Raw genomic sequence first — 22,530 nt, 5'->3', positions numbered from 1 at the left:
AAAGCCATTGTCGTTGCTCTGTGACACAGGATGATCGAGACAGTGCTCCAAATGCCACTCAACGATTCGTCCGTGGAGAACTGCAATAGACGACAAAATCAAAGATGCCCAGTGGGAGACAGGCCATTATCGGGTTAATGGGGATAGAGAGTGCTCAGGATGGAATCCTGGGTAAAAGTGTCCGACAAGGCGGAAGCCAAACTTACCGTTAAAACTGTCTTAAAAGTTCCTTAAGCAAACTGAGTATGCAGGCACAGAAGCCTTATCCATCCTCCAGCAGGACTGGGACACAGCATGGTGAAGAGGAAGGGTAGAGATGGAACATTCTGCAGCTTTAAGGATAACATATGTAGGATTCCATGTAGTCATCACAACTGGTGATGATGGTTTGTGTGGCGGTCAACATTTATGTCGACAGCGCCTGTAAAAATTCCCATTCTCTCCAGCTCCAACCTCGCCACTGATGAGATGAGAAAACACAAAAACCCAGTCCCATGGTGGGAAATATCCCTGACCCTGCTGACAATCCAACCTAGGACCCTATGGTCCACAGATGGCAACGCTAGCCACTAAACCACAAGCTGTAGACTATCACCACTGGGGAAATGTTGCACGTCGAAGGGCGTCAGTGAGAAGTAAAGCCTCCAGTCGACCTTAGTAAGCTGCCATTTGGTTGTGCATGTAGTTGGGGTAGGAGTCAGCAAACGAACAGCATATGGGAAATGATTGCTGGAGTATGTGTCAGACTTAATGGACCACTCTGGAAGATGGGCATGCTGGGTAGACCAGAAGAACAGGTCCAAATAATAAAAGGTTTGTGAGGAGTCTGAAAGGAACATCGGTGCTCCTCTGTTCAAGAAGAGGAGTAAGTTGATTAAGGTCAGCCAAGAGGGCACCTCTGATAGGTTGTAGGATAACCCCAAAGAGGGTTAAAGACACCGAGCAGCAGAAATAGGGGAGGTAGCTGACCAGTAAGCTGGAGGAAGTTTGCCCTGGTGACACCACGTGATGGAAGAATATAAATGGTACAGAGGGAAAGTCGGGTGGGGGAAGGAAAAGGTGAACTGCAACAGTTGAATATGGGTACTTAGGGAGATTCGTTGGCTATCACTATCATCCTTGATATGGAGCATGACTTCCCATGAGATTGAATGCCGGCCTCGGTAGGGGAGAGGGGGAGGGAGAGGAGATGGTGAGATCAGACGGACTGGAAATAAATGCGAGAGCTGAAAGCAGTCTTGAGGACGCAAATTTCCTGGAGGCACACAATAAGCTAATAATGTGATTCTAAGAGCAGCCATAAATCTGTGTGATCGGAGGTGACGAACGTTCCATTGAACGGGAGTCGAAGATGAAAGGGGAGAAGGGTAAAAATTAAGAGCGTCACCTCGGCTGCTACGTGCCGACCTTTAAAGATTTACGGCTACAGGGCGAAGAGTCCTGAGGGTCCTGCTCCATGTGATGTACAGAGGCGTCAGCATTTTCTCTCTGTCGATCTGTGGCGTCCAGGGCAGAAAAACGGTTGGCTGTGCGCACCAGCGACATGGAGGCCGGTCAGGCGAGTGTGTAATGTGGCGACACCATTGAAGAGGATCTCCAGATCGGCAAAGGAGAAGAGAGTTTGCATTTGTTTGACTTGTTGGAGCTTTCCAGTTGGCAGAGGAGAACGTTTGTAGGCTGGAGGGACATAAAAAGTCTTCGAGGGAGTATTCGTTCATTCCTTTTCGGCCTGCCGGTTGTGGAGCAGGTTACTGCCCTGGAAGTCTAATGTTTGGTGGCTTATTGCACAGCTCGACGAGCAGATGGCGATGACGCCATGGCACTGGGCGAACTTACAACCACAGTGCTGACTGAGGTCTAATGTTTGCGTGGTTGTGTCCGTCAAGGAGCAAGAGGTAGCAAGAACAGTACTTTAAATGCGTGATGGTATAATGCAAGGTTAGCGACTGGCCAATAACTTGAGTGATCAGGTAAGGCACTTTCCTTTGAACATGTCTGCTGGACAGCTCGCTCATCGTGATACATGGGACACACTCGAGGAGGCGACATGGTCGCCATTGCAGTTTATACTGTGGGAAGAAAGCGCAGACAATGTCCCTCATGGCCATCCCCACACAGGTCACACATTCGAGTGTGGTTGAAATAATGACACTGGTAGAAGATCAGTTTCTGAATGTATGGTTGAACTGTTGTAATTTATAGACTGCTTTGATATTTGACGGAAGCACCACTACGAAAGGTGAGAAAGAGGGCATGTGGGCACCAAGGCTGCGTCTACCTTTCTCATCACCCGATCGACAACCTGATCGGAAAGTTATGTTGGGATTTCTGCCTTTGTCAGACTATTGAGCAGCGTATTTTAAGTAACACCATAGGAAGGATTCGTAGTTCTATGGGCTTCGATATTAACAGAATAGCCATGGAGAAGCAAAGCGGCAAGCAGTTGTGCTTGAGAATCGGAAGTAGTCTCCAAAGGCAAGGTGCCATTGCGTAAAGGAGGGCACGATTCCACAGAGCCAGCAATTGCATCAACACCTTCGAGAAAAAGAAACGAATTTAACGGAGTTACAGTTGCGAGGTACTGATTCTTCAGTACACAACACCATGAGGAACTGTGGTGCAGCTTTGAGAGTCTTTGAATCCAGAGCTTTATTCCATTTATGGCTGGTAGACATGGGCAGCGAAATTTATGACTGGCTCATTGCAAGAAAATCCTCCACTATTGGCAGCGTCTCCGATGACGCCATCCTTCCAACTGTACCCCCAACACCCATATGGGGCCTCACATGGCTTAGATGGTGGATCACACATCTCACAGCTCCAGAACATCTGACAGCGGGACCGATCGGCAATTTGGGAACGTTGCAGCGCAGGCAGTCACCCCTCCCTGAACCTGGCCTGTACCCGGGGTATGTGCGAACCCTACCTGTCCACGCATGGTGGGTATTACGAGTTACCCAGTCTCCTGTTACTCGTCAGACGCATGGGACGGCATTGAACAGCACAGGGAGAAAGAAAAAGAGGAGCGCCAAATGCCGAAGCGAAGGAAGGATGGGAGAAGGTGAACGAGGGAACGAAAAAATTAACGAAAAACAGTGGTGAGACTTCTTATGTTAGCTGCTTATAATCCCGAAAAACACCCTAGACGTATTCCCGAAGAGAGGGGATAGGAATAGCGAGAGGACAGACACGCAGCACGGAAGGAAAAGCTGCTGCATTGGCTGGGGCTCCATGATGACCAAGCATTAACCCACCAAACAGCAGCAAGCGCCCGCCCCCCCCCCCCCCCCCCCCCCTGGGTGGGGGGTTTAGCTGACTGCCGTCTATCCCGTACGTGGGGCAGCACTGTGACGTCACTGTACACTGGCAGTCTCTGGCGTTTCACAGGCATCATCCCCACGCGGGAACAGCGTTGGCTACGTGGCAGTACACGCAGGTTTGTAGCTGACACTCTCAACCCTCTGGATTGGGAGGTGAAGGTGCTGCCTCTCTGAAGGGAGTATAGCCACATGCGGGCGTGGCCTGGAAACTGTCTTACGTCAGCAGCAGCTCGCTGCACAATCGGCAATCGTTATCGATGGGCAGAGTGTTCTGTTGCAGGCAAATTTCGTTACTTTGAACTCCACGTACCGCTACAGACTCCAACTCCGGCATATCGTGGCCAGTGGACGAGGATGCCCCCGCCCCCTCTGGCGAGGTCAGCGATGACGTGGTCGTCGTCGTCGTGTCGTCGTCGTCGTCAGCGGTGATGACTGCTGCGCCTGCCTCGGCAACCATTTGCGGCGGCTGGGCCTCACCCTGCAAGTACAAACACACGTAAACTCCATTTTCCCCTCAAACTCTACGGTAGTTGCACTACAGAGCAACCAGCGGACACCTGCCGACACCAGGATGCAGTAGTACACGCAGTCAGACATGGTTGCAGCCTATACACCTTGTTATTCAACCTGTAGATTGAGCAAGCTTTGAACGAAACCGAGGGCAAATTTGGAAACAGTTCACAGACAGGAAATATGTCTCTTGATTATATGCACTTCTGTCAGACACACTTTGAAGGAAAATGGCTCCCTGTGGGCTGTGTCTTTAAAACAGTTTAATATCAACAAAAAAGGAAGACAGTGAAGTTCAGTATGTATAAGGTGAAGCTCAGCAAATTACAATAGCATAGGGAAAGTAGATCGGCTACGATTAATGTAGCGAAGTAGCTGACAATGGTTTAAGCAGGGAGGGATATTAACTACAATAGCAAGAAAACGTCTGAAAATAAATTTGTTAAAATTTAATAGAAATTCAAATTTTAGGAGAATTTTCGGAAAGTTTATTCGAGTATGTCTACGTGGACAATAAATAAGGGGTACGAGGAGACTAGACTCTTTACAAATGATTAAGAAGAACAGCTGGGACTTCAGGAGTCGATATGGCAATGAAATTCTATGTTTTCCTCCTCATCTTTCATCTGAACTAATTGTGGTTTTGAGGGACCGAATTACGAGATCATTAATAATTCCATATGAGTCAGGACGAGGAAAGTCTTCAGGAACCTTTATTGATTTGTTTTACGGTGCAAACGCAAGCGAGGTCATAATAACCCACGTCATAACCATAGAACACTAATTCGATAAACTTTAAAGCGACTACACACAGAAGGAAAGAGCTGGAAATGTACTCTTTCAGAAAGGTCCATAAAATTTGCTCTAGACACATCGAATGTCCCTAACTAAAAATGTCCGCCATATTGCAACGACGGATAAAAAGTAAAACTCTCGACAATCTGCGCGCAGTTCGCTTAAGCTTCCAATACCTCGTATTTCAAATAAATTTTAGGACGTAAATGGTTGAAAAAGAGCATTCGGTCAGGTAGTGGCGTACCTTCTTAGCCAGTACGCAACCAAACTAAAATGATCTCATGGCAAGGAGGCCGAGATGATGTCGACCAAACAACTGGGAGGTCTGAGTCCCCAGAGAACTTCCCATTAAGAGAAAAAGAAAGATGATGCCAAAGTGACCACCTGCCTACCGATGGCGAGACACACACAGACAGACAGACAGACAGACAGACAGACAGACAGACAGACAGACAGACAGACAGACGCAAAGAGACAGACGCAAAGAGACAGACGCAAAGAGACAGACGCAAAGAGACAGACGCAAAGAGACAGACGCAAAGAGACAGACGCAAAGAGACAGACGCAAAGAGACAGACGCAAAGAGACAGACGCAAAGAGACAGACGCAAAGAGACAGACGCAAAGAGACAGACAGACGCAAAGAGACAGACAGACGCAAAGAGACAGACAGACGCAAAGAGACAGACAGACGCAAAGAGACAGACAGACGCAAAGAGACAGACAGACGCAAAGAGACAGACAGACGCAAAGAGACAGACAGACGCAAAGAGACAGACAGACGCAAAGAGACAGACAGACGCAAAGAGACAGACAGACGCAAAGAGACAGACAGACGCAAAGAGACAGACAGACGCAAAGAGACAGACAGACGCAAAGAGACAGACAGACGCAAAGAGACAGACAGACGCAAAGAGACAGACAGACGCAAAGAGACAGACAGACGCAAAGAGACAGACAGACGCAAAGAGACAGACAGACGCAAAGAGACAGACAGACGCAAAGAGACAGACAGACGCAAAGAGACAGACAGACGCAAAGAGACAGACAGACGCAAAGAGACAGACAGACGCAAAGAGACAGACAGACGCAAAGAGACAGACAGACGCAAAGAGACAGACAGACGCAAAGAGACAGACAGACGCAAAGAGACAGACAGACGCAAAGAGACAGACAGACGCAAAGAGACAGACAGACGCAAAGAGACAGACAGACGCAAAGAGACAGACAGACGCAAAGAGACAGACAGACGCAAAGAGACAGACAGACGCAAAGAGACAGACAGACGCAAAGAGACAGACAGACGCAAAGAGACAGACAGACGCAAAGAGACAGACAGACGCAAAGAGACAGACAGACGCAAAGAGACAGACAGACGCAAAGAGACAGACAGACGCAAAGAGACAGACAGACGCAAAGAGACAGACAGACGCAAAGAGACAGACAGACGCAAAGAGACAGACAGACGCAAAGAGACAGACAGACGCAAAGAGACAGACAGACGCAAAGAGACAGACAGACGCAAAGAGACAGACAGACGCAAAGAGACAGACAGACGCAAAGAGACAGACAGACGCAAAGAGACAGACAGACGCAAAGAGACAGACAGACGCAAAGAGACAGACAGACGCAAAGAGACAGACAGACGCAAAGAGACAGACAGACGCAAAGAGACAGACAGACGCAAAGAGACAGACAGACGCAAAGAGACAGACAGACGCAAAGAGACAGACAGACGCAAAGAGACAGACAGACGCAAAGAGACAGACAGACGCAAAGAGACAGACAGACGCAAAGAGACAGACAGACGCAAAGAGACAGACAGACGCAAAGAGACAGACAGACGCAAAGAGACAGACAGACGCAAAGAGACAGACAGACGCAAAGAGACAGACAGACGCAAAGAGACAGACAGACGCAAAGAGACAGACAGACGCAAAGAGACAGACAGACGCAAAGAGACAGACAGACGCAAAGAGACAGACAGACGCAAAGAGACAGACAGACGCAAAGAGACAGACAGACGCAAAGAGACAGACAGAGGCAAAGAGACAGACAGAGGCAAAGAGACAGACAGAGGCAAAGAGACAGACAGAGGCAAAGAGACAGACAGAGGCAAAGAGACAGACAGAGGCAAAGAGACAGACAGAGGCAAAGAGACAGACAGAGGCAAAGAGACAGACAGAGGCAAAGAGACAGACAGAGGCAAAGAGACAGACAGAGGCAAAGAGACAGACAGAGGCAAAGAGACAGACAGAGGCAAAGAGACAGACAGAGGCAAAGAGACAGACAGAGGCAAAGAGACAGACAGAGGCAAAGAGACAGACAGAGGCAAAGAGACAGACAGAGGCAAAGAGACAGACAGAGGCAAAGAGACAGACAGAGGCAAAGAGACAGACAGAGGCAAAGAGACAGACAGAGGCAAAGAGACAGACAGAGGCAAAGAGACAGACAGAGGCAAAGAGACAGACAGAGGCAAAGAGACAGACAGAGGCAAAGAGACAGACAGAGGCAAAGAGACAGACAGAGGCAAAGAGACAGACAGAGGCAAAGAGACAGACAGAGGCAAAGAGACAGACAGAGGCAAAGAGACAGACAGAGGCAAAGAGACAGACAGAGGCAAAGAGACAGACAGAGGCAAAGAGACAGACAGAGGCAAAGAGACAGACAGAGGCAAAGAGACAGACAGAGGCAAAGAGACAGACAGAGGCAAAGAGACAGACAGAGGCAAAGAGACAGACAGAGGCAAAGAGACAGACAGAGGCAAAGAGACAGACAGAGGCAAAGAGACAGACAGAGGCAAAGAGACAGACAGAGGCAAAGAGACAGACAGAGGCAAAGAGACAGACAGAGGCAAAGAGACAGACAGAGGCAAAGAGACAGACAGAGGCAAAGAGACAGACAGAGGCAAAGAGACAGACAGAGGCAAAGAGACAGACAGAGGCAAAGAGACAGACAGAGGCAAAGAGACAGACAGAGGCAAAGAGACAGACAGAGGCAAAGAGACAGACAGAGGCAAAGAGACAGACAGAGGCAAAGAGACAGACAGAGGCAAAGAGACAGACAGAGGCAAAGAGACAGACAGAGGCAAAGAGACAGACAGAGGCAAAGAGACAGACAGAGGCAAAGAGACAGACAGAGGCAAAGAGACAGACAGAGGCAAAGAGACAGACAGAGGCAAAGAGACAGACAGAGGCAAAGAGACAGACAGAGGCAAAGAGACAGACAGAGGCAAAGAGACAGACAGAGGCAAAGAGACAGACAGAGGCAAAGAGACAGACAGAGGCAAAGAGACAGACAGAGGCAAAGAGACAGACAGAGGCAAAGAGACAGACAGAGGCAAAGAGACAGACAGAGGCAAAGAGACAGACAGAGGCAAAGAGACAGACAGAGGCAAAGAGACAGACAGAGGCAAAGAGACAGACAGAGGCAAAGAGACAGACAGAGGCAAAGAGACAGACAGAGGCAAAGAGACAGACAGAGGCAAAGAGACAGACAGAGGCAAAGAGACAGACAGAGGCAAAGAGACAGACAGAGGCAAAGAGACAGACAGAGGCAAAGAGACAGACAGAGGCAAAGAGACAGACAGAGGCAAAGAGACAGACAGAGGCAAAGAGACAGACAGAGGCAAAGAGACAGACAGAGGCAAAGAGACAGACAGAGGCAAAGAGACAGACAGAGGCAAAGAGACAGACAGAGGCAAAGAGACAGACAGAGGCAAAGAGACAGACAGAGGCAAAGAGACAGACAGAGGCAAAGAGACAGACAGAGGCAAAGAGACAGACAGAGGCAAAGAGACAGACAGAGGCAAAGAGACAGACAGAGGCAAAGAGACAGACAGAGGCAAAGAGACAGACAGAGGCAAAGAGACAGACAGAGGCAAAGAGACAGACAGAGGCAAAGAGACAGACAGAGGCAAAGAGACAGACAGAGGCAAAGAGACAGACAGAGGCAAAGAGACAGACAGAGGCAAAGAGACAGACAGAGGCAAAGAGACAGACAGAGGCAAAGAGACAGACAGAGGCAAAGAGACAGACAGAGGCAAAGAGACAGACAGAGGCAAAGAGACAGACAGAGGCAAAGAGACAGACAGAGGCAAAGAGACAGACAGAGGCAAAGAGACAGACAGAGGCAAAGAGTTAGAATGCCAAGGTATTTGTGAGGAACCCACATTAACAGCTCAGCAGTTCTCTCAACAGTGACGAAATGGAAGCTTTCTTGGACCTGTTGCCCTAAGAGATGGACTGTGCAGAGAACACACAGGCTTATCTGTCGTCTGGCTGGGTTGATGTGGCCACAACGAGTTCCTCTACTATGCCAATCTCTTACTCTCAGAGTAGCACCTACTACCTAATTCTGGTATTTGCTGAATGTATGTCAGTCTATCTTCCACTACAGATTTTGTACTCTTTAAGTCCCTATAGTACCATGGAAATCATTCACTGATATATCTTAATGGATGTCCTATCATCCTGTCCCTTCTTGTCAGTGTCTGCATATTCCTTTCCTGTGATTTTTTTAGAGCCTCATTGCCTACCTTATCAGTCCACCTAATTTTCAACATTTATCTGTAGCACCAAATATCAAATTCTGAGATTATCTTTTCCGGTTTTCGGACATACCATGTGTCAGTGCCACACAATGCAAACTTATATTCTCAGAAATTTCTTCCTCAAATTCAGATCTACGTTTGATACTAGTACACTTCTTTGCCAGGAAGGCCCTTTTTGCCACTGCTAGTCTTGTTATCCTCCTTGCTCCACCCGTCATTCATTTTGCTGCCTAGGTAGAAGAATTCTTTAAATCATGACAATGAATCCTCAAATTTCTCGCTGTTTATTTGTGCTACTTTTCACTACTATCGTCTTTCACAGATTTACTCTCGGTCCATTTCTGTACTCAGTTGGCTGTTCCTTGTATTCAGCTGATCATTTTATTCTTCATTTTCACAGTAGGGACCTAAAGACTATATTCCTGTCTCACCCTGTAAATTAGCTAAACTGAACCATTGCTGGATTAGAAAAACACAGTTGGTCTATGGAGCCGAAGTCTGATTACAAGAACAAGAGCAATATTTCATAGGACCTGCAATTACATGAACATCATCTTGAATAATGACCTGATTAACTTTAGCAATGAAATGATCAATACATGACACCACGAGGGACTTAAGTGCAGCTGGGACATTGACTCTAGCCTTCTGTTTACGTGTAATAGACAGATGGTGACTGGCTCACTGCAAGAAAATCCCCACAATTTCCAGCAGCTCTGATGGTATACTGCTTCCAACTGCCGACCCCTCCATAAGGGGGGGGCAGTAGCACCGACAGAGGTACCAACTGGCAATTTGGGAAGGTTGCAGTTGAAGCAGTCACCCCTCCCTTGGCATGGTCTGTACCAGAGGGTACATAAAGTGCACCAGTCGTCCCACAGCTGTCTAAGTGTTACACAGTCACCTGCTACTGGTCAAACGCATGGGATGGCGTTCAGGAGACAACAGGGAGAAGGAAGAAACAAACATCAAACGCCGAAACGGATGAACCGTAAGAAACGGAGGAAAACTTAAGATGCCAAGCTATCTAAACTGCAGAAAACGTTCACAAAAATATCCAGGACAGGTTTCCCAAGATAACGGAAAAAGAATAAGATAGACATGCAGCATATAAAGTGAAGCGGTGCTGCAAAGGTTGGGGATCCGTGACGGCCAGGCACGAACTCAACAAAGGGGTATGAGGCCGCCCAACCCTGCAGGTGGGGCTCTTCAAGGGCGGACAGGAAAGACATTCTGATGAACCCAATTTTAACGGGGTATGAGAATTAAACCAAGACATAGAACGAAGTAGGGGTGAAAGCAGTATGAGGGTGGAAGTGGACGAGGAGTGTGTTGCCGCGCCCAAAAGGGAGCTGGAGGTCTGCAGGTGACATTGTGTGGTGGTAGAGACCCTTTGCACCTTATCAGCGTTTCCTCACCTTCCATTACCATCAAGCTAACAATGCAGATACGTTTTAAACTATCAGGAAATAATGTCGACGAGACACTAGACCAACGATAGATGTAAACAAGGTAAGAAATTGGAGAGGTGGGAAGGTCAGGAGCGAGGCTGGACCAGTGAGCCAAGGCAGCCAGGGGTCCCTCGGTTTGGGGAGGGCGACGGGTCACCACTCGGATCCCTCAAGCGGCGGCCGAGGTCTATCATTACGGGTAATCATGTTCCGTTAATTATGACTAGAAATAGTTACTGATGAAGGTGAGGGAACGGAGAGGCTGCAGCTGAAGTGCATATATTTTACTCGAAAAATTTAAACAACCGATTAGGAGGGAAGCAACACTGCAATGTTAATAAATTACAGCAATTGTTTTTTTTAGTTTCGTCAATATGCGTTTCCTCTGTAGGGGCAGTTTAAACACGAGTAAATATTACCGCCGTAATGTAAGTTACAGCTTCTCGATTTAGCGAACGAACGTTCTCTCTCAACGATTCTTTATTACTAATGCACAACATTGAAAAAGGAAATTTAAACTGAGATGGGTGATGCGTATCAAACCGTGGCGACTGCCTTTAATCTGTCGAAACATTTGCGACAGCATAGTTCAGCACGTGCTTTTTGAGATGGACAATGAACCGCAGTGGCAGCATTTCAAGATGAATAGTGAGGCGACAGCCACCAGAGGGAACAAATCAGGAAGCGGAAAATTCAGCGAGGTATGGTACGCAGGGGATTGCTGTGCTTAACTTTCAACGAAGGCACTGTAATTTCTGAAGCCTACAAATTTCAGTGTTATTGCGACAAAACTTCCATGCACTGCAACGTGCCGTACAGACGTAGATAGTTTGCTTGAAAAGCTGATGTGAGGTTGTGGTCTGAGAAACCTGTTTCTGACGTCTCGTCCAGGACTGCGCTGGACATCCTCAGAGGCGCTCCTCTGTCGAGTCTTGGCGACTGACCGGTTGGACGTCCAAGAGCGACAAATACTATAGAGAAAGGGGCGTGGTAGAAGTAACACGTGATGAGCAGTGATAATCCTTGCTTTCATAGTTTATGCTTCAGGCTCACTAGCCCGACTTGCTGCAGAATGGATGCAACCACAAAGAAGCTCTAACTGTGGTGTTTACAGCAACTTCTGTCTATGTGGGGCATTGCTTTCAGGTATTGAGTGAAAATATCAAAATAGTTATTGACAACCGTTGGCTGTATTACCTCCAGAATTTTCAAGCCTAAGAACATTTTTAACCTGTGTGTCATAAATAACAAATCTTATGGTTGGCAGTGGGACAAAAGTGGAAATTAGAATAAGGCAATGTAGGGGCTAAAAAGCAATGCTTTAATGGTATTTGCTAATAGTATTGAGAAGGCACCTTCGATATTCACTCATACCAGAAACATTGCTAACTAATATAAACTTTAATCGTGTTAACTTCAGAAAAATGCAGAAAGTACATCAACATAGCTGCACCAGTATCTTTATAGAGGTTGTGGAGGACAATGAAGCACATCAAAAACTGACATCCACACCTTCTGATACTAATGTGGTTGGTTTACTTTTTCCCTTGTGGGACTATGTAAGACAAACGTGAAAGTGATACGCTACCTGTGGCACTGTGGCCGTGTCTCGGCCCTCACGAGACGGACCTGCCACATCTCTCCCCTCGGGAGACTGCTGCTGCCCAGCAGCCGGTGCTGCCTCCTCCCTCACGCGACTCGGCTGTTCTTCCATTGTTGGCCTCAGACGGTTGTCTGCTGCGAAACAGTAAGCAGGCAAGTTAGCGTGTGGGGTCGTATCTTATTAGAATTTGCAATAACTATAAACAAGGCTCAAGGTGAGAGGCGGAATAGGAGATGGACTGGTGATGGGATGGGAGGGGTGGGGAGGGGAGGAGGTGGGAGGGGGGGTGGGAATGGACAGACAGTTGCAGGAGGATATTGTCAGACGGCGAAGAGTACATTAGAATTTATACCTAATCCCTAAACGTATCTAACATGCGAAGTATTGCTGGGTTCGCTAGTCAGTTACACATACCTAAGTTCACAAAAAATATTGAAAATACAGCTTCAAGGATTTTTTCGTTGGAGTAAAGCGATTTTTAATAATGCTTATTACCGACATGAGACACTGCAACACGCTTCCCCGAGACTTTACAAGTATTCTCAGTATTTTATTGAGATGTTAAGCCCTACAAAACAAAATTTGTTGCAATGACTTTCGCAAATTGAAAGTCATTTTTATATTTCACCTAAATTTAATACAGGATAGATAACGTCGTACTTCTGAGAGCCGGTAATTTAACGACACTACACCCAAGATCAATTTTGACTGCACATTTACACGCACATTCAGCCAGCTGATTTAAGTACAGAGCACAGCTCACATCCCACTACCAGTCATGTGTGTGGTGCCAGAAGAATGCCTAAACGACTGCGCGGGCGCTGAAATTAGTCTAAGCTTGTCCTCGAGATCCCTGCTGGAGCCTCATCGGCGGTTGCGGGTGGGGTCCTACACCACGCCGGCCGGGGTGACCGAGCGGTTCTAGGCTCTTCGGTCTGGAACCGCGCGACCGCTACGGTCCCAGTTTCGAATCCTGCCTCGGGCATCGATGTGTGTGATGTCCTTAGGTTAGTTAGGTTTAAGTAGCTCTAAGTTCTAGTTGGCTGCTGAATTCAGATGTCTAGTCCTATAGTGCTCAGAGCCATTTTTTGCTACATCACGAACATGCGCGCGCGCTCTGCTTCTCCTGTTGTCTTTGCGTCCCACAGACTTCAGCAATATTCTACGATGGCTCGCACATTTGTGAGCAGCCTCTCTTGTAAACTAACTGCATTTCCCATGTGTTCTACAAATAAATCGAAGTCTGTCACCTGCTTTAGACCGTACTGTCTTGAAATTTTTGGATATTCGACTGTATTTGTGCCTGCTTCGAGACAATACTTCACTGTAGGTAACTACGTTATGTACTTAAATCTGGTCTAGGGGCTCTACGACCTGTGGATCACGGATTTACTTGAAACACTGTAGACTCCGTAGTCCATTAGGTTCAAATGGCTCAGAGCACTATGGGACTTAACATCTGTCGTCATCAGTCCCCTAGAACATAGAACTACTTAAACCTAACTAACCTAAGGACATCACACACATCCATGCCCGAGTCGGGAGTCGAACCTGCGACCCGAACGGTCACGCGGTTCCACACTTTAGCGCCAGAACCGCACGGCCACACCGACCGGCAGTCCATTAGGACAATATGCAAATAGTAAGGCGTACAACTTAGGAGGTATGGAGAAAATCGCGAGAGAAGTTTTACGCGTCAGTGACGTATGGCTGCGTTGCGACCCTGAGCGCTCGGCAGCTGTCACGTGGTTGACGTCCAAGTTTCGTAAAAGCTATATCGCTGAATCTGTTAGTCCTGCTTATCATCGTTAAATGAAATTTTTCAACACTAGTCATTGTTTCGTAAAGTAATATGATGAAAAGACGTATTTGTATGAACTTTCAATTTCCAATGTTATTTGACTGTTTAGTAATTATTTCAACAAATATTACGGGACTTATTTGCAAAGGAAAGCTAGAAAGTATGAAGCACTTTCAAACTTCCATATTGGATTGATAACGAATAAGAAATTGCTTCTCCTGAACACACTGGCTTGCATTCAGATATTCGGGAAAAATTTCCAAATTCCCTCTTTTTTCCTTAGAAACTCTAAAGATTCCTTGTGAATGCAAGAAAAATGCAGTCTTTCGACGTAGTAGATGCTATTTTGTTTTCCCTGTGTCTGAAAAATATTCTGTAACTTTTAAAATCGAAATCACATCTGACTTAATCGCCAGTTGCCTTCATCGTATTGTGGAATATTGTAGCACATTGTATTACTGAGTAAAGTTATTTACTCCTTCATTTATCGATGTTGGACTTTAGTTTTCCAAGCCTGTCCTGCTTCCTTGAAACTTGCTTCTGCAGATTGACGTGTCAAGGTGCAAACAAGTTCATGGTACTTTACCCGACTGCAGGTATCAGGTGTTTAAGGAGTGACGACAGGCACACATTTTCATGTGAACTTTATGCGTTTAGTCTACTTGTTGGTAGTTTTAAATATATTTATTGTTATAGTAAAACTGGCAAACAACCAAGTAACATTGGAAATTCAATAATGTTGTCTTTTCGTGACATCATGGATGAAGCTATGTGACCAATGTTGAAAAAATATACATAAAAATTGAGCGGGACTAATTTATTCAATGAGCGAGCTGCTACAGAACTTCAACGCCGGCCACAGGACCGTCTTCAGATGGTGCTCAGGGTCTCAAAGCGCCGGCGCATCACTGATGGGTAGAAATTCTCTCGCGAGTTTATCCAAACCGTCTAAGTAGTAGCCCTCAGTCCTAATGGACAACTACACGTGTACCTAGTTTGAAGTAAATCCGTGACCTCTTGTGAGATTACCATTAATACACTAATAGGTCGCTAATCTACATAAAACAGGAACACCGAAGGTCCAACACTTCCCTGGCGCACAGCCTAAGTTGCTTCTAGACCAGCCAATTAGTGCACACAGGATAACATGATGCGCTCTCACTATCACGAAATGTTTCACCCGGTCAAAACCCATATGATCAAATTTTCACTAATAAGCGCAGATATACCAAGTCAAATGCTCTTCGAAGACAAATGCTGCATCTCTACCTTGATCCATTACCTTCAAGATTGGTGGCAGAAAGAGCTGCGTTTGATATGATCGATGTTTTCGGAATCCTTGCTGTTCCCTCAATCCGTTTTATAGTGTTACGAGGCGGTCATGTGATTCAGATTCCTGTCAAGGTACAACTACACATGTTGTCCCAGAAGGAATCAGTATCTACTTAAGTACATACTCTATAAGCCACCGTATGGTCCGTGGTAGAAGGTACAGTGTACTGATATTTATTTCCTTTCCTGGTCCACTGGCAGAGAGGGTGAAAAATCTGCTTACATACCTCCGTACGAGATAAGAAAAATTGTCTTCGTGGTGCTTACCTGAATGGTACGTTGGCAGCAGTGGAATTTTTCTGCAGTCAGATTGGAATTACGGTTCTCTAAATTTGCGTGATAGCGCCTTGCCAAAACACCGTTGCCATTACTGCAAGGATTCACATTTGAATTCACCTAGCACGCCTGTAATACTTGCGTGCTGATCGAACCTACCGGTAACTAATCTAGCGGCCCGCCTCTAAATTGCTTCGACGCCTTCCTTTAAGTCGACGTAGCACGGATCCCGAACAACATTTATGTATATATTGTATATGCAAAATTATTGCGCTTTTATCACTTCCATCAGACAAGAAGGATCGTCGAGCAGATGCTCAAAACTATAGACCTATATCTCTGACATCGATCTGTTGCAGAATTTTGGAACATGTTTTTTGCTCGCGTGTCATGTCATTTCTGGAAACACAGAATCTACTCTAGGAATCAACATGGATTCAGGAAACAACGATCGTGAGACCCAACTCCCTTTAATTGTTCACGAGATCCAGAAAATTATTAGATACAGGCTCCCAGGTAGGTGCCATTTTCCTTGATTTCCGGAAGCCGTTCGATACAGTTCCGCACTGTCGCCTGATAAAGTAAGAGCCTACGGAATATCCGACCAGCTGTGTGGCTGGATTGAAGAGTTTTTAGCAAACAGAACACATCATGTTCTAAATGGAGAGACGTCTACAGACGTTAAAGTAACCTCTGGTGTGCCACAGGGGAGTGTTATGGGACCATTAATTTTCACAATACATACAAATGACCTAGTAGATAGTATCAGAAGTTACATGCAGCTTTTCGCGGATGATGCTGTAGTATACAGAGAAGTTGCAGCATTAGAAAATTGTAGCGAAATGCAGGAAGATCTGCAGCGGATAGGCACTTGGTGCAAGGAGTGACAACTGACCCTAACATAGACAAATGTAATGTATTGCGAATACATAGAAAGAAGGATCCTATATTGTATGATTATATGATAGCGGGGAAAAACACTGGTAGCAGTTACTTCCGTAAAATATCTGGGGGTATACGTGCGGAACGATTTGAAGTGGAACGATCATATAAAATTGTTGGTAAGGCGGGTACCAGGTTGAGATTCATTGGGAGAGTCCTTAGAAAATGTAGTCCATCAACAAAGGAGGTGGCTTACAAAACACTCGTTCGAGCTATACTTCAGTATTGCTTATCAGTGTGGGATCCGTACCAGATCGGGTTGGAGGAGGAGATAGAGAAGATCCAAAGAAGAGCGGCGCGTTTCGTCACAGACTTATTTGGTAAGCGTGATAGCGTTACGGAGATGTTTAGCAAACTCAAGTGGCAGACTTTGCAAGAAAGCTGCATCGCAGTGTAGTTTGCTGTCCAGGTTTCGAGAGGGTGCGTTTCTGGATGATGTATCGAATATATTGCTTCCCCCTACTTATACCTCCCGAGGAGATGACGAATGTAAAATTAGGGAGATCCGAGCGCGCGCGGAGGCTTTCCGGCAGTCGTTCTTCTTGCGAACCATACGCGATTGGAACAGAAAAGGGAGGTAATGACAGTGGCACGTAAAGTGCCCTCCGCCACACACCGCTGGGTGGCTTGCGGAGTATAAATGTAGATGTAGACACTTCTGACGTTACCTTTGACACTCGCGGTAGTGACCAAAGTAATGGCTTATATTACTAGAAAAATTCTTTTAGCCAAATTTATTTAGGAACCTGCTCCGTATGCTCGTACCTTCGTTAACAGTCTGCAGTGGAGCATCGTGTCCGTCGATGACATTTATTACATTCGAACTAAGTATGTTCAAAAATTCGGAAGGAGTCATCGACACACTTTTCCAGTCGCTTGGGTTCTTGTGCTGGGCCAGATTCGCGATAAATGGGGGCAAAGTAGGGGCCAATGCCGCGGAGTACACTAAGACCGAATGGTCGGTAGTTAGGGATAATACAGGAACGATCATCTGGAGCACGTATAGAGACAAACTAAAATGCGTACCTTAAGCAGTTGTTCAGCAGAAGAGTCTTGTTTCATATTAGCAAAGACGATCAAGGGCTTATAGCTGTTTAGGTACGCATTTTAAAGCCAATTTGGCTCCGCTTTTGCTTCGAATGATTGCTCCAGCGAATCTCCTATTTACTATTTCTTCTGGGCCACCCTACATGTATTGATAACGCTCATACGACATGTCTTTCCGTTTGGAAACTATGTTCTCAGACATCTGCCGCTCCGAGTAACTTAGTCAATTTCGTCACATTTCCGATAAGTATGCAATGATGCACTCGAAACATTAAGGCTCCAATACTTGATAACACAAAGTATTCGAACTACAATTGGCTCTTTTGGCTTTTCATTTTGTGCGCGATGACAGGAAGTAAGCAGGATGCAGAGAGGTGGATCGGGGGGAGGGGGGGTCACGTAATCAGCAGTGACCGCTCCGGTATAAGCTCTGATTTCGGGAAATGTGAATGGCTGGAAGGATGTGAGGTCCAACCATGTCTAATGCCAGTGTAGAACCTTAGCTACTCCAGCCGGCTTACCACTTGACGCATATTATTTACAGGTCTAAAATTTTAAGACTCGACAAGTATACAAAGTGCCCAACGGGAACAGGTCCGTTTAGCGTTTGCAATGAAAATTTCGTGTTACTGCACTTGCATATGGGCAATGTAATTTATAGTTGACAGAGGAAAGACTTCATGGTAAAACAAAAAAACAGAAGACGTGTTCCTGGAAGGAGAGACTGATTGACAGTCGCTTTCGTTTAACAACTATCGCTTCATATAGATTTTGGTAGTTTATGGTTAATGGTCACACAAAGCGGATATAACTTATTACGCATAATTTTGCACACTAGCGTTCATAATTAGGTGTGGAATGGAAAGGCTTACACGTCAACAGTGGTTGTTCTCTTACTCTACTGAATGGTCTAGTTAAATTGTGCTTCAGTTACGAGTATATGGTAGTTTTTCTTCCGAATAGTATACAGTGCTATACCTCGAATTTTTATGCCCAGGAACTTTCCGATTACAAGATAATCTTCATATAAATCCTATAAATCAATGTATGTACTTGTGTGAACTTTCGTTCTGTGCCTACAGTCTAAGAACGACTACGGACCTTCAACAGACAAGCGCAGAAATGGGGAAATAGACTTTTAGGAAGAAGGTTTTCTACACAAGCACCAGTTTATCGCATGACCAATTTCGTGGCAGCCTACACATGTCCCGACCGGCTGCTGAGATTACAGCGCCGACTGGTTCATTTGCTTATCTGCTTCATTGGGTGTATGCTCTACCAGGTTCCACTTGGTTTTGCACAAAAACAGGGGTTTGCCTTTGCTGTGTTAAAGGTAACAAGGCAAAGAAGGCGAGAGAAAGCTGTGGACGAAGTGGTAAGTGGTCAACGCAAGTTTACTCGTAGAAATTCACACAGTGTTACTTCAGCGCCGGCCGGAGTGACCGAGTGGTTCTAGGCGCTACAGTCTAGAACCGCGTGACCGCTACGGTCGCAGGTTCGAATCCTGCCTCGGGCATGGATGTGTGTGATGTCCTTAGTTAGGTTTAAGTAGTTCTAAGTTCTAGGGGACTGATGACCTACCATAGTGCTCAGAACCATTAGAACCATTTTGTTACTTCAGCAGCCGGGAGCCGATGATTTTCGTACTTATTTAAGAACGGGTGCATCACGCATTTCGGAACTGCTGAACATCAAAGCATTCTTAACGAAAAAAAAAGTCATGAGAGAAGCTGTAAGCTAGGAGATGCTGTTAGCTACGTTACGGTTTTTAGCTACTGGCATATGGTAGGAAGACCTTAGATTCAATGATGTTTAATCCATGAAGTTATTAACTGAAGTGATTCGTGAAGCCTACAACGTGATTGATAGCTGACCGAGGAATTACATGATGGTACAACAAAATAAATAAAAGACATTCATTTAAATGTTATGTGCGTAGCGTAGATGACCTGGGAGTTTAAGAAACTATTCAAATTCAAGGAAGAAGAGCTACGCATTGTGGTGGCGAATGCCTAATACACATACGTAAGAAATGAAGCATTTCTCAATTGATACAACTGTAAAAACCTCACTTTACTCTTAGAGGGCTTCTATATAGGCTGGACTTTCAGACTCACAGCTATTAAGCAAGTATATTTTATGAATTAACGTCCTTTGAATGCAGATTTTTCGGCTTTTAGATTTCGTTTCATATAAGTATTTGAAGTAAAATATAAAAACAGAACTACAGAAGGTCGACGTTTAATCTCTATTTTTTTGTGGTTTTAGGGCGCACAACTACAATGGTCATTAGCGCCCAGACAAAGTTAGGAATGCACCGCGAGGCACAAGGTTAAAACAGCAACTAAAAGGGACAACACTAAAAAAGACGTATTAACAGGCATTGGATTAAAAACCAACAGCATAATCAAACGTCCTTAGACAGGTGTGTCAAGTTGATAAAACGAAGAACGCGAGCAGCAGCTCCTGGTCATCCGCTAAAATGGCATCCAGAGTACATGGCAGGCCAAGATCAAGACGCAGCGTAGTAAAATCCGGACAGGACGTTAAAATGTGGCGGACCGTCAGCAATTGCCCACATGGACAGAACGGCGCCGGCGGTGCCGTCAGCAGATGGCGATGGCAGAACTGGCAGTGTCCAATTCGTAGCCGGGCCAAAACGACCTCCTCCCGCCAAGAAGGACGTGAGGAGGACGTCCAAGCTGCGGGGAAGAGGTTTCAAGGAACGAAGCTTGTTCTCCGTAAGTGCAGCCCAATCGGCATGCCACAGCGATAAAATGCGCCGACAAATGACTGTGCTACAATCTGATGAAGGGACACAACAAGAAGCCGTCAGAGGCTGGAGGACCGTAGCCTTGGCCGCGGCATCTACAGCTTCGTTCCCAGGGATACCGACATGGCCAGGAACCCACATAAAGCTAACTGGAGACCCGTCGTCCACCATCTGCTGAAGAGAGCGTTGGATCCGGTGCACGAAAGGGTAAACCGGATACGGATCACTGAGGCTCTGGATGGCGCTCAGAAAATCGGAGCAGATGACATAAGCGGAATGTCGGTGGTGGCAAATGTAAAGAACAGCCTGGTAGAGGGCAAAGAGCTCAGCTGTGAAGACCGAACAATGGCCATATAGCCGGTATTTGAAACTTTGCACCCCGGCAATAAAAGAACACACGACCCCGTCATTGGTCTTAGAGCCATCTGTATAAATGAAGGTCATATTAATGAACTTCAAACGAAGTTCGACAAAACGGGAGTGGTATACTGAACCGGGGGTAACCTTTGGGAGTGAGTGGAGGTCAAGGTGAACGCGAACCTGAGCCTGGAGCCAAAGTGGCGTGTGGCTCTTGCCCACTCTAAAGGTTGCAGGGAGTGAAAAATCAAGGTGTTGAAGGAGGCGACCAAAGCGAACTCCAGGGGGTAGCAGGGCAGAGACATACAACCCGTATTGACGGCCGAGAGAGTCGTCAAAGAAAGGAAGGATAAGACGGGTGGTCGGGCATTGACAGTAGCCGACAGGCATAACGACAAAGCAGTATATCGCGCCGGTAGGTGAGTGGCAATTCACCGGCTTCAGCATGAACACTCTTGACGGGACTAGTATAAAACGCTCCGATCGCAAGCTCTAAACCCCTATGTTGTATGGAGTTGAGGCGGCGTAAGTTGGATGGCCGTGCAGAGGAGTATACAAAGCATCCATAATCCAGCTTGGAGCGGACGATCGACCGATTTAGGCGAAGTAGGACGGTTAGATCCGCTCACCACGACGTGCCACTGAGAACACGGAGGACATTTAGAGAACGGGCACAACGGGCAGCCAAATATGACATGTGGAGACCAACTAAGTTTCCTGTCAAATGTAAGACCTAAAAATTTTGCTGTCGCCACGAATGGGAGAGCAACGGGACCGAGTCATAAGGACGGTGGGAGAAACTTTGTAGCGCCAGAAGTTATTACAGACCGTCTTCTCGGCAGAAAAACGGAAGCCATTGCCGACACTCCAGGAGTAAAGACGGTCTAGAGAACGCTCCAGGAAACATGTACGCGCTGCAATAGATAGCAAAATCGTCCACGAACAGGGAGCCTGATACATCATCTGGGAGGCAATCCATTATTGGATTTATCGCTATGGCGAAGAGAGCGACGCTCAAAACTGAGCCCTGTGGCACCCCATTCTCCTGGCGAAAGGTGTCTGACAGGACAGAACCTACACGTACCCTGAACTGTCGATCCATTAAAAAGGAACGCATAAAAAGAGAGAGGCGACCGTGAAAGCCCCATGTATGCATGGTGCGGAGAATGCCCGCCCTCCAACAGGTGTCGTAAGCCTTCTCCATATCAAAGAACACATCCGCGGACGGGCGCTTCCAAAATAAGTTATTCATATGAAGGTCGACAAGGTACCAGATGGTCAACAGCAGAGCGGCGCCTACGAAATCCACATTGTACATTGATAAGTAGGCGTCGAGATTCGAGCAGACAAACCAACCGAGAGTTAACCATTCGCTCCCTCACCTTACAGACACAGCTGGTAAGCGAGATGGGTCGATAACTGGAAGGCAAGTGGTTGTCGTTCACCGGCTCATGAATCGGTACAACAATAGACTCGCGCCAGCATGCGGGAACATGTCCCTCAATCCAGTAACGATTATCATTACGAAGAAGGAAACCTTTACCCGCAGGAGAAAGATTCTTCAGCATCGGAATATGAATATAATCAGGCCCGTGACCGGGCAAGTGCATTTTCGAGTTCCCGCATGGTGAATGGGGCATTGTAGTTTTCACGATTCGAGTGGAAGTTAGATGGCCGAGCCTCCTCTGCCTGTTTTCGGGGGAGGAAGGCAGCGTGGTAATGAGCGGAGCTCGACACCTCTACGAAAAAGCGGCCGAAGGCATTGGAGACAC

General features: G+C 46.5%; 1 protein-coding gene across 1 annotated transcript in view; it reads right to left on the bottom strand.

Moving 5' to 3' along the window:
• Positions 1–22,530, bottom strand: part of LOC126278390 (myristoylated alanine-rich C-kinase substrate-like) — a 119,899-nt gene that overhangs the window by 81,870 nt on the left and 15,499 nt on the right. Inside the window, exons 2-3 of the mRNA XM_049978488.1 lie at positions 12,216–12,364; positions 3,631–3,798 (exon numbers count right to left, since the gene is read on the bottom strand). Coding sequence (XP_049834445.1) covers positions 3,631–3,798; positions 12,216–12,341 — 294 coding nt within the window. The 5' untranslated portion in view covers positions 12,342–12,364. The remainder of the gene's footprint in view (positions 1–3,630; positions 3,799–12,215; positions 12,365–22,530) is intronic.

This window comes from Schistocerca gregaria, chromosome 6 (assembly GCF_023897955.1).
Source record: "Schistocerca gregaria isolate iqSchGreg1 chromosome 6, iqSchGreg1.2, whole genome shotgun sequence".
Classification (NCBI taxonomy): Eukaryota; Metazoa; Arthropoda; class Insecta; order Orthoptera; family Acrididae; genus Schistocerca; species Schistocerca gregaria.
The sequence above is the reverse complement of the archived record's forward strand: the minus strand, read 5'-3'. Positions and strand labels throughout refer to the sequence as shown.